Raw genomic sequence first — 14,942 nt, 5'->3', positions numbered from 1 at the left:
ATACCTGCTGCCTAGAAGTGGGTCTGTCGGTCATAAAGAAAAGACCGACTTAATCGCAAACGGTACGTTATAGTTTACTTAGCATAATCCTAATCGATACGATGTCATGCGTGTTACTTTACACAACAGTAATTGTAGATAAGTATCCCCGTACGGCACTCTTAAAGGAGACCAGGGATCTGCTACCGACATAGAACCACTACAAAAGGATTTAAGCAAAGCTGGATAGAATCAAGTAAAGCAGAAGGTATATCCGAATAATTGCCCCAGTATGTTTATCTAATGACCTACCACGGAATATCTGCTTCTCGTTTATGTAGGAACAAAATGACATGGCCAGTGCCAGGCAGACGTAGGTAAATGTTCTTCAAAGTATTTTGTAACCTTCTTTGCTCTAAAAAAAGCTTACAGATAAAAGGTAGTAATGGGTGTAGCTCAATTGTACTTTTGGCAAGATATTTGTCTTTAGTGTGACGCTCATAGCCTGAGAGCGATTGCTCGTCCAGTTTTATCTCGACGACAGCGAGCTTCTCGGAAAAGGTGTCACAACACAGAAAGTTCCTTATCGAAAGAAAGTCTGAAGTTTATTATAATTCCGTTGACATTTTTCGGTATATCTGAGCTCTGTAATTTACCGAGCTTTTACTTCGGACTGCATTTGATAGCTCTCCTCATACTTAGATAAAAGCAACGGCGGTGCGCATTAGAAAGTTCATCAGCTGTACTGATATCAAGTTGAAACCACGTTTTCATTTCATTTTTCACTTCTCGCTCACAACCTAAAAAGCGTTTCTGCAACGATTCCTATGAGATCTATTACATTTGTGGGCTTACCATTACAACGTTATACCAACGTCTATTGCATAATTGAAAACACATTGGATTTACTTTTAATAAAAACCAAGTTTTTTTAGTCCATCGAATTTTCAAATGTCCATATTACATCTTTTCTACGAAACCTACCGAAGCTGTCGCTATCTATGCACATTTGAGGTTCTAAGGACCGCCTGAGCAGTTCTTCAAGTTGCTTTTATGGTAACAGGTTGGCAGCCCGTGGAATCCAGTATTCCGCTAATTATCAGTGTTATTGCAAAGTGATTATTATATAAAAATCGCTATTAATTAGATCGTTGTTAAAGCATCGCGTCCGTAGTTTGAAATTGTATGCTTTTGTTTAAATGATCGAGAACGATATAGCTCTTTGGAGTATAACGATCAGAGTATACCTTCGTTTCTAGCCATTACATCAAGAAACACGTGTACGCCTATTCAACGAAAGCCTGCTCATTTCGTCCTTCCTCTTCAGGATAGTTAGGACAAGCTGAATTTTTTCGGCAGGTTGTCTTTTTACGTTGTCTTCGGATACGGGTGCTTCAGACGCGTTGCAACGAGCACACGGAAAAGAGAACAGCAAGAAATAGGGAGAAAAACGGACTAATAATTAGGACCAAAAACTGGACAGATTCAGGACAATGTAGGAATACCTTGAATGATTATTTTTTCAATTTTATAAATTTGCCCATTTTAATAGTTCAGATCGTTTTGCTCGATACATTTGCTGCAGTGAACGCTACGTTGTTCCCTCCCGCCTATAGTGTATAATGCGGAACATGTTTGAATGTTAGATGCTTCGCATTTGCGTGCAGAGACAAAATATTTTGACAAACGCTGTATCATACTCATACATGATTTTGGCCTTTATGAAAAAAAAAAACGTTCCGCTTAAAAGTCGTCATCATCGCCTGCAGCCGCCGGATCATTGCGGTTCGATTCTTTGCTGTCTTTTGACCCTTTAACCTCACGTGTCACCTGGCAACGCTGTTTGGTGCGCTGCACGTTATACTGCTGCTTTATACCCCGTTTTAGTCCTCGCTGAGAAGAAGTTGGAGATGGCATTCGCGTTTCGATTTCCTAAAGAAATTTGAAATCGTAGTACGTTCACCCGGAATCTAGGCCTTCTTCGACCATAGCATTACAGCTAATGTCGACACGGGCAGCATATCCTGTCTTACAGCTCTTTTCAATATTAGAGCAATAGAAAGTGAATAAGGAAAAGTAGTTTCCGGTTGGGATCATGTAAACTTATATTGTAAATTATCCATTCATTATTCTTCATTTTGAAAGGGAAACAGGAGTTTGTATAGGCGTGTCATTGTGTGAGAGCGTAAAAAACGTACGGAAGATCTGGATTGTCTTTACCTGGACGAGGAGAAATTTATCAAGGTATGGCTTTACAGCGTCCCAAACACGGCCATCTTTTAATATCAATGTGACGCTGTCGATATCAGGAGCCATAAAGCGGTCTTTGTCCCACGCTCTGAAATGGAGCAATATTAATCTATGTTCTTGGTCGCATGTACCTATATGGCTTTACATCACTGGCCGGATATAGGAGCAGTAAAACTATACTTCAGAAGGCCCAAATAGTAAGAACAATAGTAGTAGAAGTACAATGCATAACAGTCACACTTCTATGTGTGTTTATGCGGCGGTCGACGTACTTTGCAACTATTCGCACAAGGTTGTACACAGCCTCGAGCGGCGCAGTTGTCTTGAGGGGTCGTAAAAATTCGATGGCTTGACACGCGGCCAGAAGTTCGATTGCCAACACGTGCTCGACATTTTCGACAACCTATAGAACGTAATTAACACCAATTAATCTTCTTTATTTTATATGCATACAGGATGTACGGGATGAACCGGGACGAAATCGCTTGTGTATAAGCCGCACTTAAATGGAACCGTTCGAAATGTGGCCGTTTAACGTAGCTTCCATTCGTTACCATTAAAACTTTAATCCGGTATCTAAACTGCTCAGAAGTCACCTATAAGTTTCCATTGTCTGAATCTTGCAATAGCAACTGACACGCTCAGAAGGCTCGGTCAAATATATCACGAATAAAAAAGTCTCACAGACATACATTTTGGGTTAACAGTAGACTAAAAAACCCAATAATCTAACAAGCGTTCACTTTTAGAGTGCACAACGCCTATACGTTTCTTATAAGTTGGGACCTTATAGAGATACATAACCTTGCCTGAAAAGCAGTCGCTGATTCTCGGTTGACAAGTCCATCAGAAATAGACCTTTGTAATCTTTTTGATTGATTGATCGCCAGTCGAGTCTCTATTGCAGATCTTCGATATTGTCGTATGAAAACCTGTTTTAGGTTCTTCTAGCGAGGCCGTATAACGGCTAGCAATGGCACAGATTGTTGGCTTAATAGATTAATAACTTCAGCGGAGGTTTGTCCGGCAAGAAGACATTGGAGGATAGCTAATTTTAGCTTATATACAGCAAAAGAAGCTCCTGCCTCTGCCATGATGACATCCCGGTTTCATTTAAAAGTAACTGACTTTTTTTTAGTAGCAAAGATATCCGATGAACACGTTCTCATCTCGACGAACGGCCCGCCAAACCATATTCGAACTTACCCCGAAACCCCATGTCGTATCTTATGGTGATTTTGTTAAATGTTTACTTAAAGTTCACTAGAATAAATCAAAACGTGTTCTAAGCTATTGTAAGGGAACGTTTCATAATATAATGCTATAGAAATATGTATTCTCATAGTGACACGTCCGGTAATAATAAGCCCTTAGGCATTGGTGCAAGCGGCCGATCCCTGATGGCACACACCTGGACCAGCGCGTGTCACTAAGCTAACCAGGCAAGCACTGCTACTACGAGGCCCATTGTACAATACGAGATAGCTATTCATAATCCTAATATGGGGACAGCTCATCCGGGAAATCGACTCAGACAAAAGACTATTACTTACTTTGAGTGCTTTCCGCGCTGCCATCCCTCCCATCGATACGTGATCTTCTGTTCCAGCGCTTGTTGGTATGGAGTCAATCGATGCTGGATGACAGAGAACTTTATTCTCTGTAACTATATTATAAACCAGTGACAAAATGATTACGATCGTTCATTTATGCCGTTCATATAATTCTACTTACGACTTGAATAGCGTTATCTCCGTTTGTTTGGGCACCGATTTTGAAAAGTATCGTCATACACAGATTAGTTATGTGATGGTCACGTTAACGAATGGCCCTTTTAGGGGACTATGCCAACCCGAAATCGTAGACGAAACAAAGCTCTAAAATGGGACGAGCAAAATATGTCAGGTACTTACATGAACATCTTTAAACAGTTGAAAGTTTTCTAGGTCAATTCACTTACTTCGTCTAGTACGGTAGCACTTATAGAACGTGATCAAGATAAACAAGCACAGTGAGCTATTAAAGGGTACCGAGAGAAGCGGCCGTGCAATGTGCAAGCATGAAGCCCGAATTGAGCCCTCCGTCCTTGACGAGGAACGCGGGAAGTTCTGAAAGAGCCGGATTAATCAGTCGTTCGATACGCCGCTCCGACATTGAAGCCAATTCATGAACCGCAATTGCCAAATAATCAAGTGCCTGTAACATAAGCCGACAAAAACAAATCAGTCGAAACTTAAGTTATATACACTGTGTGTTCTTAGTGTTTTTTTTCTCTCAGTCAGGGTAAGTGGAGCCGCTACCTGGAACGCCTCGTGTGATTTGGAAAGATGCGAATAGTTCGAATGGAAAAAGCTAAAATAATGCTCTGAGAACATTTGAAGAAGAAGACTCATTTCGAAATCTAACTAACCTTTGCTGGGTACTCGCCGTGGAAGTTTCCTCCAGAAATAATTTCGTTGCGCTCTACGAATACCAACTAAAGGAGTATTATTCCAAAATATAACGCAATTATCAGACAAGAAATGTAAGGCCTATATTTGCTAGGCCGTTATAATTCGCAGGGCTCTATTGCGTGCACAAAAATAATGAGGTTATAAACAGCAGCGAACAATTTTCTGATGGGAAAACCCTTGTTTACGTAAATTTTAAAACGTTTTACAGTACGCTAGGTGATTATCATTCTTATGTATCATTTTAATTGGAATGGAACATATAACTGCCGTATATATTTGATGATTATATATAAAGAATATATATAGATATATATATATGTATGTACCGGATTATCAGTGGCGCTGTTCATTTCCGTGGTGATAATCCTGCGCACGAAATCTAAGGTGTCGTGTACAATGCCATGCACCTAATTAATTAATCAAGATTATGTCATACTTTTAATTATAATTGATGCGAAGAACATATAGATATGTAATAAACAATGAGCTTCCATAAAGGTTCGTCCCGACACGTTTCTTTAACGTCTTCAATATGACCTGGTTTTTTTTCATTATTAGTAACAATTGGAAACAGTTTTTGTCGTGTCGAACTGAAATATTGTACCGGTATCAGTAGGTATCATGACAGCAAGATACCTCGCCGAAATCATTCGATCTTCTAGCTTCGTCGATGGGTGCGGATTTTGTAGACTAAATTTTTGCTGCTAAACACTTTTTTTGGGTCATCACCAACCAGTATATATATATATGCTATGTCTGTATTAGGGTAAAGTTCACATGCGTGCTCCTTTCCGTTTACATCACACCATTACAAACCTGTGGGCAACATCTGATTGTGTACGCATCCTGAACGCGATTACAGAAGCGGTGAGACTGAGCTATATCAGAAGGATGAACGTCAGAATGCAGCAGGGCGCGTAACCGTTTGGCAACCAGCGCCTGGCCCCAATGAGGACGAATTTTTTGGATATCTGAACCAAGCAACGTAAATATTAACCTGGTATTACTATTATGATAATTGAATGATTAGTCTTCTTTAAGATGGGTGCTAATTGTGGCGTCTGACATTCGAAATATATATATATATATATATATATATATATATACATTAGAAAAATAAATCAAATAAAGGCAAAAAATAGCACTGCAATCGTGTTGACATGTCCTACTTACCGCCATCAAAGGCACGCGTTGTTCCTTTAAGAACTTCTAATGTTAGTGCACAGACGACGTCAGCCTGTCGGCAGATATTTGAGGCCCGTTCCAAAGCTGTTTGTGAAAAAAGAGCAAATCTCCGTTTTTGTGACGCGTACGTCTTTTCAAATGTGTTTCCTCGAACGAATTTGAGAGGTAAGTAAGGCGATGCAAGTGAGAAAAAATTAACATGTAAAGACCAAGCTGAGCCGGAGTTATTCATCTGTGTCAAAGGAAGTGTTCAGCTTGCTCATTTGATCCTCATAGTTGGCTATCTCTCGATACAAACCTTCTGCACCTATCGAAGTAATTAGCTGAGTTCCATTAAGCATGCATAGGCCCTGAAGGATAACATTCACATATACAGTATAGAGATATAAGTACTTTTGTGGAAAATATTTTATTGACTGAAAATTGGATGATGATAATTTTATTTGAAACAAAATCACGAATCTTCTGAAGATGCCATCAACGATACTCTCATATGACACTTAAACGTATGCCGCATTGGAAATCAATTATGTTATTGATATAAATCGTTTGTACTTTGGAAGTTTCACAATACGAGTAGTCCATGCAAACTTTGGACAAGCTCGTTACGCATACTTGTGGGTTCTCATAACAACGAAAGTATGCGCTTTCAAAAATCAACATACTTTAATAAAGAGTCAGAATTAACCTAATGTACGATCGTTAGAGTCTTACCTCCTTTGGCTTTAAGTGAATCGGCTTTAAGTCATGCGCTTCCAGCACCTGTCATTTAAAGGAAAAGAAAAACGTAAATAAAAAAAAATAGTAGGTGTCTTCGAGGGGGTGATTTTTGGAATAAATGCGAACGATATAAGCTGTGAGCTTTCTTCGTTCGGTAAAGCCCTTTTTAACTGTTGACTCTCTTAACTAAAATCAATTTCGTTAAAATTTCATAACAGCAGTACATGAAGAAAAAAAGCTTCCAAAATTCTTGTTCTGGCAAAAGATATCGATCTACTTACGTATTTGGCGTCACCCCACCCAGTCTCAGGACTCCACATTCGACCTTCGCCGATTAAACCGAGGGCCAAATGTGCAAGGGGTGCCAGATCGCCACTTGCGCCCACTGTCCCTTGTTCGGGCACCCACGAAAGACAATTTGCTGTTAAACAATCACCAAAAAATCACCCTTTATATTCATTCTAAAATCTGGTTTGATATAAATTTGAAATTTAAAAAAAAAACCCAGCAATTGAGCAGCTTTTTCCTGAATCTATCTAGCCGGCCAAAACGCTGCTTGAAAGACTGCGCACTATGAGAAACTGAAATTTACCATTAAGTTTTGGGTGTCCTACGGCTGTCGGCCAATTCATAGTCATCAAAACACAGTGAGTTCCGAAAAATCTACTAGCAATTCCCGAAGTTAGGAGCGTTAGTGAGGTCTATCGAAGATCACTCGAGAACAAGTTCTTCAGCGGAAATACTTTTTTAAAATGAAAAATTACAATTACAGTTGGTATATTATACGTTTGAGGTTCTTAGGACAGTGTGTCGCGGGACCCGAAACCGAAGGACGATACTGAAATTGTGAAGTTTTAAAGCGAAACACAGGAATTCCTATCGACTCGATATGGACTTGTCGAGGGAGCGATTATCGAATTATAGCGAAAAAAGCTAAGCAAAGAGTGGATTTCTAGGTGAGTAAACTGAGTCTATGATAGATAGATAGATAGAATCACGCGTAGAACGACAAGTTGTATAAACATAAAACCTGGCTGGAACACACCGTCGCCATTGGCAAGACATGGTGCAGTTTGACAGCCAAGAATAGGGATTGAGCTAGCGTCGAATACTATGTACACGGACGTAACCTAGAGCGCGTACGTATTGTATTTATTCCTATTATAATTATCATCATGGCTTCAGCTCGTATGTTCTCTTTTTTTTTAAATTTCGACCACTTGAACGCTCTACAGACGGCAACGGGTGCGTAAAGTAAAGTACTCCACGACTGATAGTTTCAAACGAGCCATCGATAACGGAATTAGGTATTGTAACGTGAGAGGCTCACAAGGCGTTGTGCGAACGAAAGAAAATCTAATGAATCAGAAAATAAGGGAAATATCGTTATTCCTCCATCTTGAAAGAACGTTCTTGATCCGCTTAGTGGTCCCGTACAACCTGTCACTATTAGATACGAGCGAATGCAACCTAAAACTATTATCTAACGATCATTTGTCGAATGAGTTTCCTCGACGATTAGAGATCAACATGAACATTCGACCAGTAACAGTTATCGAAAGATAGGAATGAGTTTGGGTAAATGATGATGTTTATCCATTTAGTAATCGCGGAGATATCTACCTAATCATACTAAAGGGAGCAACTATGCTCGAACTTCTTGAAGTCTCACTAAGTTATCGTTGTCAAGGGAACAAACCATTGAAAGCATCAACCAGTTGTTGCAATGTACTGATTGACACTCCTGAGTAGCCTTTAGCTAAGACGTTAATCCGTAATGCTAAAAGCATACGAGCTTTTTCCGGCGACAGTGGAGGCCCCACTCCGGCAGCGTGAGAACGCACGAGATTTTGTTGAAGCTCTCTAAAAAGCAAACAATAACTTGTAATTATTTCATCTACATTGAACATAGCTTGGAAGTAATTGAAATATATGACAGATTGCTCGATCGATGAGATGTCAATGGTCCCGTTCGAGGGGCATGAGGGTGGCAGCTGTTCCGATTCCTAGAAAGAGACTTTGGTTCGTTTTCTTTTGGTGTAATATTTATGTTTGTCAGTTTACATCAGCTTGTCTTCAGGTACCACAACCCTTGCGAATTTCCCGAATCCCGTGTTGATCCCATACGCCACTTGGTTCTCTTCTAGGATTTGTTCGAGCATCTTTCGCGATTCGGTGACGCGTGTCACCGCATCGTGCGATAGCTATAAATAGGCGAAAAGCAATCGGTAACAATTTACGCAACGTTAGTTCGAAATAAGCATATTAAATACTAAATAATTGATTTACGGGCTATAACAAGGTATTGCGATTAGGTCAATAGTACCATCCACTTTTGGCTTCACTCGATCACTGATGGTAAAGCGGGCCGTGAAAGATATGCCCCCAGCATGGCCATCGACAGTATGTTCAGCAATGTTTGCCCATCACTCGTTTAGATTTAGCGTCTTAGTCTCCGTAACGTAGCGATTACACTCAATGATACTGGTATTCTGCTTAAAACCAGCGGGGAGAGAAATGGGTCCATGGCCAAGACTATCACTGTAGCAAATCAACAATACCAAGAGCCGAACCAGTTAAGGTCGAAAATAAAAAAAAGATGGCTTCCGAAACGTGAGTCCCTTCCTAATGTCACTTACCCGAATCTTGTATTTGCCTCTCCCAAGATCCAGGAGTTCTTCAGGGGACAAATTGTTTCCATCGATGCTGATTTCTTGAGCTGGTGACTTGAAGTCTCCGGGTCTGAAGTAAGGTGAGTAATCGTCATATTTGTTATAAAAGAGAACAAAAACGGATTTACGCGTTTTGGCGCTCAAGCCCAATAACAGTCTAGACGTTAGACGTAAAATAGATGTGTAGTAGCACGTAATAGCTCTATTTTTTATATATTTAGTGTCCAGGCGAAATGGTTCTGCTGTAAGAGCAATGCGGCAGTTGGTGAAAATGAAATTTTCGAAATTATATATACGAATTACTGTAAATATATTCGCACCGCTGATATAAAAGGCCATGTGACAAAGAAACATTGTATGATAAATACGCGAATCGAAAACAAATAATAATTAAAACAACAGTTATTATATAAAAACACTTTAAGTCAAGTAATTTTTCTATGACCTTTGACCACAGTCTAATACGCATCTGTACCTTTATGTAGATGTAAGACGAAGTTGGACATATAGAATAAAACAATGGCTTTCCTATGAAGTGAATTCCCGGTCGGAAGCAACTTCTGCATCGATTAGGTTCCACACTTATACTCTATAGATAGACATCATGAAGGTGATCTGTTTCTACAAAATTTTGTCATCGTTACTAATGATCGATACGATGATCTACTGAAACAGTGGATTTTTTAAAATGGTTGAATACTAGCCAGTCACGGCTAGCACGGTTTCGTCAGAGTCGTACGTCTGCCATTCTATTGGTATAGATAAATTATTATTGAGTACTTTCGCTGTATGTTTGGATATTTCCCGGACGGCATTGTACGCCGGATGTCCATTGTCGACACGCAAACACGAGCGTGTTTACTAGTAGCACACTGACTGTTCCATCGCCAAACGGGCGTATATTCATTACATTCGTAAGCAATCTTCGATTGATAGTTATTTCTTTTCAGCCGCAATCGCTCCCGCCGATAGCAGTTACTGCTGACCAACAAGAAAGTTGGCGAGCCGGGATTAGTCGCTGAAAGTACCAAAGCTGTAGCACTGCAGTACCGAGCATAAACTTTGAAATAACAAGGGTCGAAACAGTTGATCGCTACTGACATTCTATGAGACGGAAACAAAACTATACCATGTAACAAACCTTACTTACAACCGCCTTTATGAGGTTACTTCCTGTTTTACAGTGACGAATGGGCTTGCCAAGCTTCGGCAGCGGCGATAGTGACGTGCAACCCACAAGCCAGCATTTGGTCTTAACAACTTTTGTTCCGTTTAGCTTTATATCTCAGCAACGACAACACCTACGAGATATGTTTGGAGGGATCAAATTCGTTCGAAGCGGTGTGAAGTGTTTTTTTCTAGCTGATTTTAGCGTATGGCGATTTTTTTAAGCTCTCGTAAGGTATTGCTTAAAGAGAAAGCGTAATCTGGAGAGACTGATCAGCAAAAGAAATTTCTATTTGTTGATTTGCCTGTTCCTCAGGTTTTTTGCTGGAGGATCAAGGTGTCAAACCAAAATCAGTTCACACACCACAAAAAGCAGTAGATAAAGGCGTTCCCGTCGCCATACTTTAGGATAAGAGCCTGAAGGGAATATTGCTGGACACCATATCAAATTAACTGGTTATTTTTTCTGCCACCGCAATTTCTCAAAGGTGTCAGCACATAGGGAAGATATCCTATATTGGAAAATGAAAGTAACCAAACTTTGGCTTACACAGTGTTTAGTAAATTACCAGGTTTTTACAGAAGAGCAACACTTGAAGACGTCTTAAAGGTAGCATTAATTATCGCAAATATCCTCGTTTTTCTGATGAAACTGATGTCTTAATGTACCTTTCTATATCAAATAGATATAACCTGACTAAGGAACACGTACACCATCTCTGGGACGTAGTTCAACTCCTGGGGACCCGTAATCGGCGATGGACGATCGGACTCCAATACTGAAATGCAGACGATTCGTTTTCTATAAGAACGCTAAATTTCGTGTTACAGTTTCAAGATTCTGCTGCCTCCGCTACTCACTTCAGTGCCATATTAAATTAGTTCCGTTATATCGAACGGTGGAAATGCGTTCCATCAATGAAGGCATCAACATTTTGAAAGTTGCAAAGCGAGTCGGATCTTACCCACAGATACGAAATCGTTATTGTCCAGAACGCTCTGTATTTCGTCTTCTCCGTCAAGTATGGCGCCGCCTCGGGTTTTTCGGATCTCAAAAACCTGACACGAAACAATAAACAGCATAGGACTATTAAATACGACTATCTGTAAACAATCGATGAATGTTATAAAATAGTCACTCGCGATGGGTCCACTGATTATCTGGGATACGATCGAAAACAGCGTAGCGGAGACCTGGCGCTCTTTTCGATACGAGCAGTGTGATTATGGCGTACGTGTACAGCGGCCGTAAATGAAAACACGAAAATTCGTCTTCGTTAACTAGGACACGACTTCCTTGTGGTACAGTCGTGATAACATTATGATAATGAAGTGCTACGCCTTGAATCTATGCCACGCTACTAAAATAACGCTGTGCTATGTCAAGAACATGCTCATAGACGATTAAATAATTATTTTGTTATTAATTTAAGTTAACTAAAATCATAGTTCTGAAACAGGAAAAACCTCTCGATTTCAACGCTTCGTTTTGGCTGTTTACTTATTGTGTTTAGCTAACGATTCCAGCAGCATTAGGTTACTTTATCAAATGCTCAATCCGTACATGAATAACGCGAAAATAACAAAAAAAAAAAAGGGATTTGTGTCAAAATGGCGTATCATTCAACTTTTACGAACAGGTACAGCTTGAAAGTCGAAAGGGGTTTAGTTGGGCCGAAGCCTTGTTTCATAGAGACGAGAGAGTGAAAAAATACGATGTTTTACTGTTAGATAAATCTACTAAATATCCTCCGTTCGGAGGAAATTTAGATCAAGCGCTTAACGATATTTTTCGAAAATTCATATTTTTTTGTCGCTGTAGATGTGCGACATTAGGACGCTTTTTAGGGCGGCCACTGCTACGAAAGTTGGATAGCCGCAAAAAAATCGGCGTATTATACTCGCAGAGTAGTTTAAGTGACATTATTCCTTCAAGGAGATTTGGTTTGAAGCTAAAATGTCGTCGCCGAAATCGTCAGACTAGGATATAGCTCGCTGAACGTTTGAGCCCAGGGGCTACGTCGGCTGCTGTTTTACAGCCTACCTTTTCGTCGTTGCCGATATACGTGGCGGGTTGTAGCTTCGTATACCGTCGTAAGGCCTCTTCTCCTAGCCAAGAGATGGATTGCTTCGGATCAGGACACGGCACAGCCAGCCACTCGCCCCGCACGCGAACTGATACTTTCATCATGATGTCGCTTAAGAGGATTTTGAACTTCGCTGGAATACATAGAATTCGTAGACGTAATTAAGCTGGACACTATTGACGCTCGCGGCCACCTTTCGCCGCTTTCAGGAGAAAAACTATAACGTAACGTAATTCCATACAAAGAAGGGCCGACTTACAATATTGGGCAATAATATGGAACAATGGCGGACTCTATGGCAGACACTTCATCCCACAGAACACTATAGCAGCGCTACATCCTGCGCTACCCAAGATTACACTATACGTAGGTCCGATTTAAATACCCTGAATGCTCGATGCCCACATAACAGCTCTACTCACTCCGTTTAGTAGAAGACGTAGTGTTAACAAACATACTGACAGTTAAATTTTTGCTACGGTATCAAGTGAAGCCCATTCAAAAGGCGGCACATTTAAGGTGACTCACCTAACTGCAATGCTTTTACTTCAACTTACCAAGCCCACTTGGGTTAGCAAATACAGTGATTTCATTAGCTACACTATATATTTGCACTGCTACAAGAAATATGAGTCTGGAGTTACTTATTCAAGTTGGCATATGCAGTATTTAGCACATCTCGAAACTTTTATGTGACCTTTGTAAATAATACGCTGTTCTGTGAAGAACAATATGACAATTATATTCGTATCATTAAATATTATTGCGACCGTATGATGAAGTTAAGTTATTCTAATTAACCATTAGAAATTAAAGCAAGAAAAACATTAAAGCCTAGCAAGGAGTTTCCATAGCGCAAGACGCATGCTTTGTGGTTGTTAACTTTATTAAGGGGGTAAAACGCTAAACGTAAGAATAGTAAATATTGATCAATCATTTGCTTTTACTATAACCGGCTGCGACGGGAGATATCAACTGTAGAGGTAAATGAGTGGAATGGAGAAAATCGTTTGGGTTTTCAGTTTGCACAGCGAAGCCCAGAAACGTGTCCGAAGGTATTTAATCTTTGTCGAAGGGTCGTTTCTACGCAGATTCGTAAAGTATGCTTTGTGCAGAAAAAAATTAGTTAGTTTTCTGTGCCACCCTAGTTACAGCGAATGCAAGCGTGTGTGCAAAGAATACCGACTTGCATGACAGTAGAGCTTGCCGTAACTATAAGAATAAAGCGCGAAGGGTAACGGCAGCGGTAACCATTGCAACGGACAAAGCGTTTTGCACGTCTCTTCGTTCATAAGGGACGTAGACACCAATGAAATAGACCGGGTAGCCAAATCGAGACTGACACACTTCACAATGTAGGCCTGCCCGTTATGAAATTCGGCGAAGAACTGAAGTGTTGCAGTTAGGTTGTTTTCACGCAGAAACTAACTAGTATCATTTTAACTAGCTTCATTGCCTTTCATGTGTCATCTGGGTCGGACCCCAAATGCAAGTGCCACGACCAATCCAGGTGGTCAATAATTTTGCTACCATCCTTGTAGCTGCATATGGTCATAAACGTAGCCATTGTATCCTGCTAAACTGGCGTTGGAATAGACACCTTTGATCAGTGGGCGAGTACTATTAGGATGCCGTAAAAGCAACACTTTCCAAATTTAATCGTCTATTTTTGGAGTAGATGTTCTTGTCGGCTGAAGTTTTTCTACACGATTGAAGGTCATAATAATTGCTTGTTCGAAGCAGGAACCCTTCATTTTAATCAAATCGTCTCCACCTTTATTATTTAGACGGGTCCGCTTGGAACAACGGGGTACTGAAAAACTTTTAAGAGCTACTATGTACACTTAGGTATAGTAAAATTAATAACACAGTCCACGCAATGCTATCGTGAAAAGACTGTAAGCTTTTTGAGTTTGGCATAAAACTAAGTTGCTTATCGGGTAGAACTCTGAACACAGAGGGAGCGAATCGTGTACCTCGATAAAAGATGAAATCGAAGCCAAGTTCAAAGGTAGCACTGGAGTAACTTTGCACCTGGCGACCATTCACACGTCGCATAGGCCACTCACTCACTTCTGTTCACTACAAGCGGGCCGTAGCTAAAAAAACATCTTCAGTATACCATATACCTGTTCTATATCCGTACCGGGCAGATTGGCTTTAGGTCAGCCGATGAATGGCTGGTGTTTTCAAGGTGGCGAGCACAGCTACTCAATCTGTCGTTCATCTGCCTCGACTCTTCGACATATCGAGGCTATTATTATCTACTGCTTTTTGTCTATCTTGCCCTTGTCTTAGTTTTCGATCAGTGGCTGACTGACCAATGTATTCTGGTTTGCGCTGCGATACGGTCGCCATCTACCTCTCACATCGTGTCTGGAGGCTCCGATTACAGTAGACGTAAGGGTCACGTCGCCACGCCATGAACG

General features: G+C 40.5%; 1 protein-coding gene across 6 annotated transcripts; it reads right to left on the bottom strand.

Moving 5' to 3' along the window:
• Positions 1–883: 883 nt before the first annotated feature.
• On the bottom strand, positions 884–14,870 carry LOC111253179 (histidine ammonia-lyase-like). 6 transcript variants are annotated; one of them, XM_022812237.2, is made up of 19 exons: positions 14,643–14,870; positions 12,471–12,646; positions 11,392–11,485; positions 11,139–11,205; positions 9,227–9,329; positions 8,652–8,791; positions 8,287–8,450; positions 6,869–7,008; positions 6,582–6,629; positions 6,166–6,217; positions 5,856–5,951; positions 5,499–5,653; positions 5,009–5,089; positions 4,640–4,705; positions 4,260–4,425; positions 3,783–3,895; positions 2,502–2,632; positions 2,200–2,317; positions 884–1,911 (listed from the first exon to the last, which is right to left on the bottom strand). In XM_022812237.2, the coding sequence occupies exons 2-19, from the start codon at positions 12,615–12,617 to the stop codon at positions 1,723–1,725; spliced, it is 2,070 nt and encodes a 689-aa protein (XP_022667972.1). In that variant the 5' UTR covers positions 12,618–12,646; positions 14,643–14,870; the 3' UTR covers positions 884–1,722. The 6 variants fall into 6 exon arrangements, with proteins under 6 accessions (XP_022667972.1, XP_022667973.1, XP_022667971.1 ...); XM_022812238.2 differs by having other exon boundaries at positions 14,660–14,870; XM_022812236.2 differs by lacking the exon at positions 14,643–14,870 and adding an exon at positions 14,490–14,636.
• Between the last annotated feature and the right edge of the window lie 72 nt (positions 14,871–14,942).

Source organism: Varroa destructor, unplaced genomic scaffold (genome assembly GCF_002443255.2).
Source record: "Varroa destructor unplaced genomic scaffold, Vdes_3.0 BEIS01000006.1, whole genome shotgun sequence".
Classification (NCBI taxonomy): Eukaryota; Metazoa; Arthropoda; class Arachnida; order Mesostigmata; family Varroidae; genus Varroa; species Varroa destructor.
The sequence above is the reverse complement of the archived record's forward strand: the minus strand, read 5'-3'. Positions and strand labels throughout refer to the sequence as shown.

Excerpts from the sequence above, each read along its gene's own strand:
- LOC111253179 (XM_086992418.1), bottom strand. The coding sequence starts at position 13,805 with ATGAACGAAGAGACGTGCAAAACGCTTTGTCCGTTGCAATGGTTACCG. Across the intron at positions 5,090-5,498 it reads CAATCAGATGTTGCCCACAG|GTGCATGGCATTGTACACGA; the intron begins GTTTGTAATGGT and ends TTAATTAATTAG. Across the intron at positions 1,912-2,199 it reads ATAAATTTCTCCTCGTCCAG|GAAATCGAAACGCGAATGCC; the intron begins GTAAAGACAATC and ends AAATTTCTTTAG.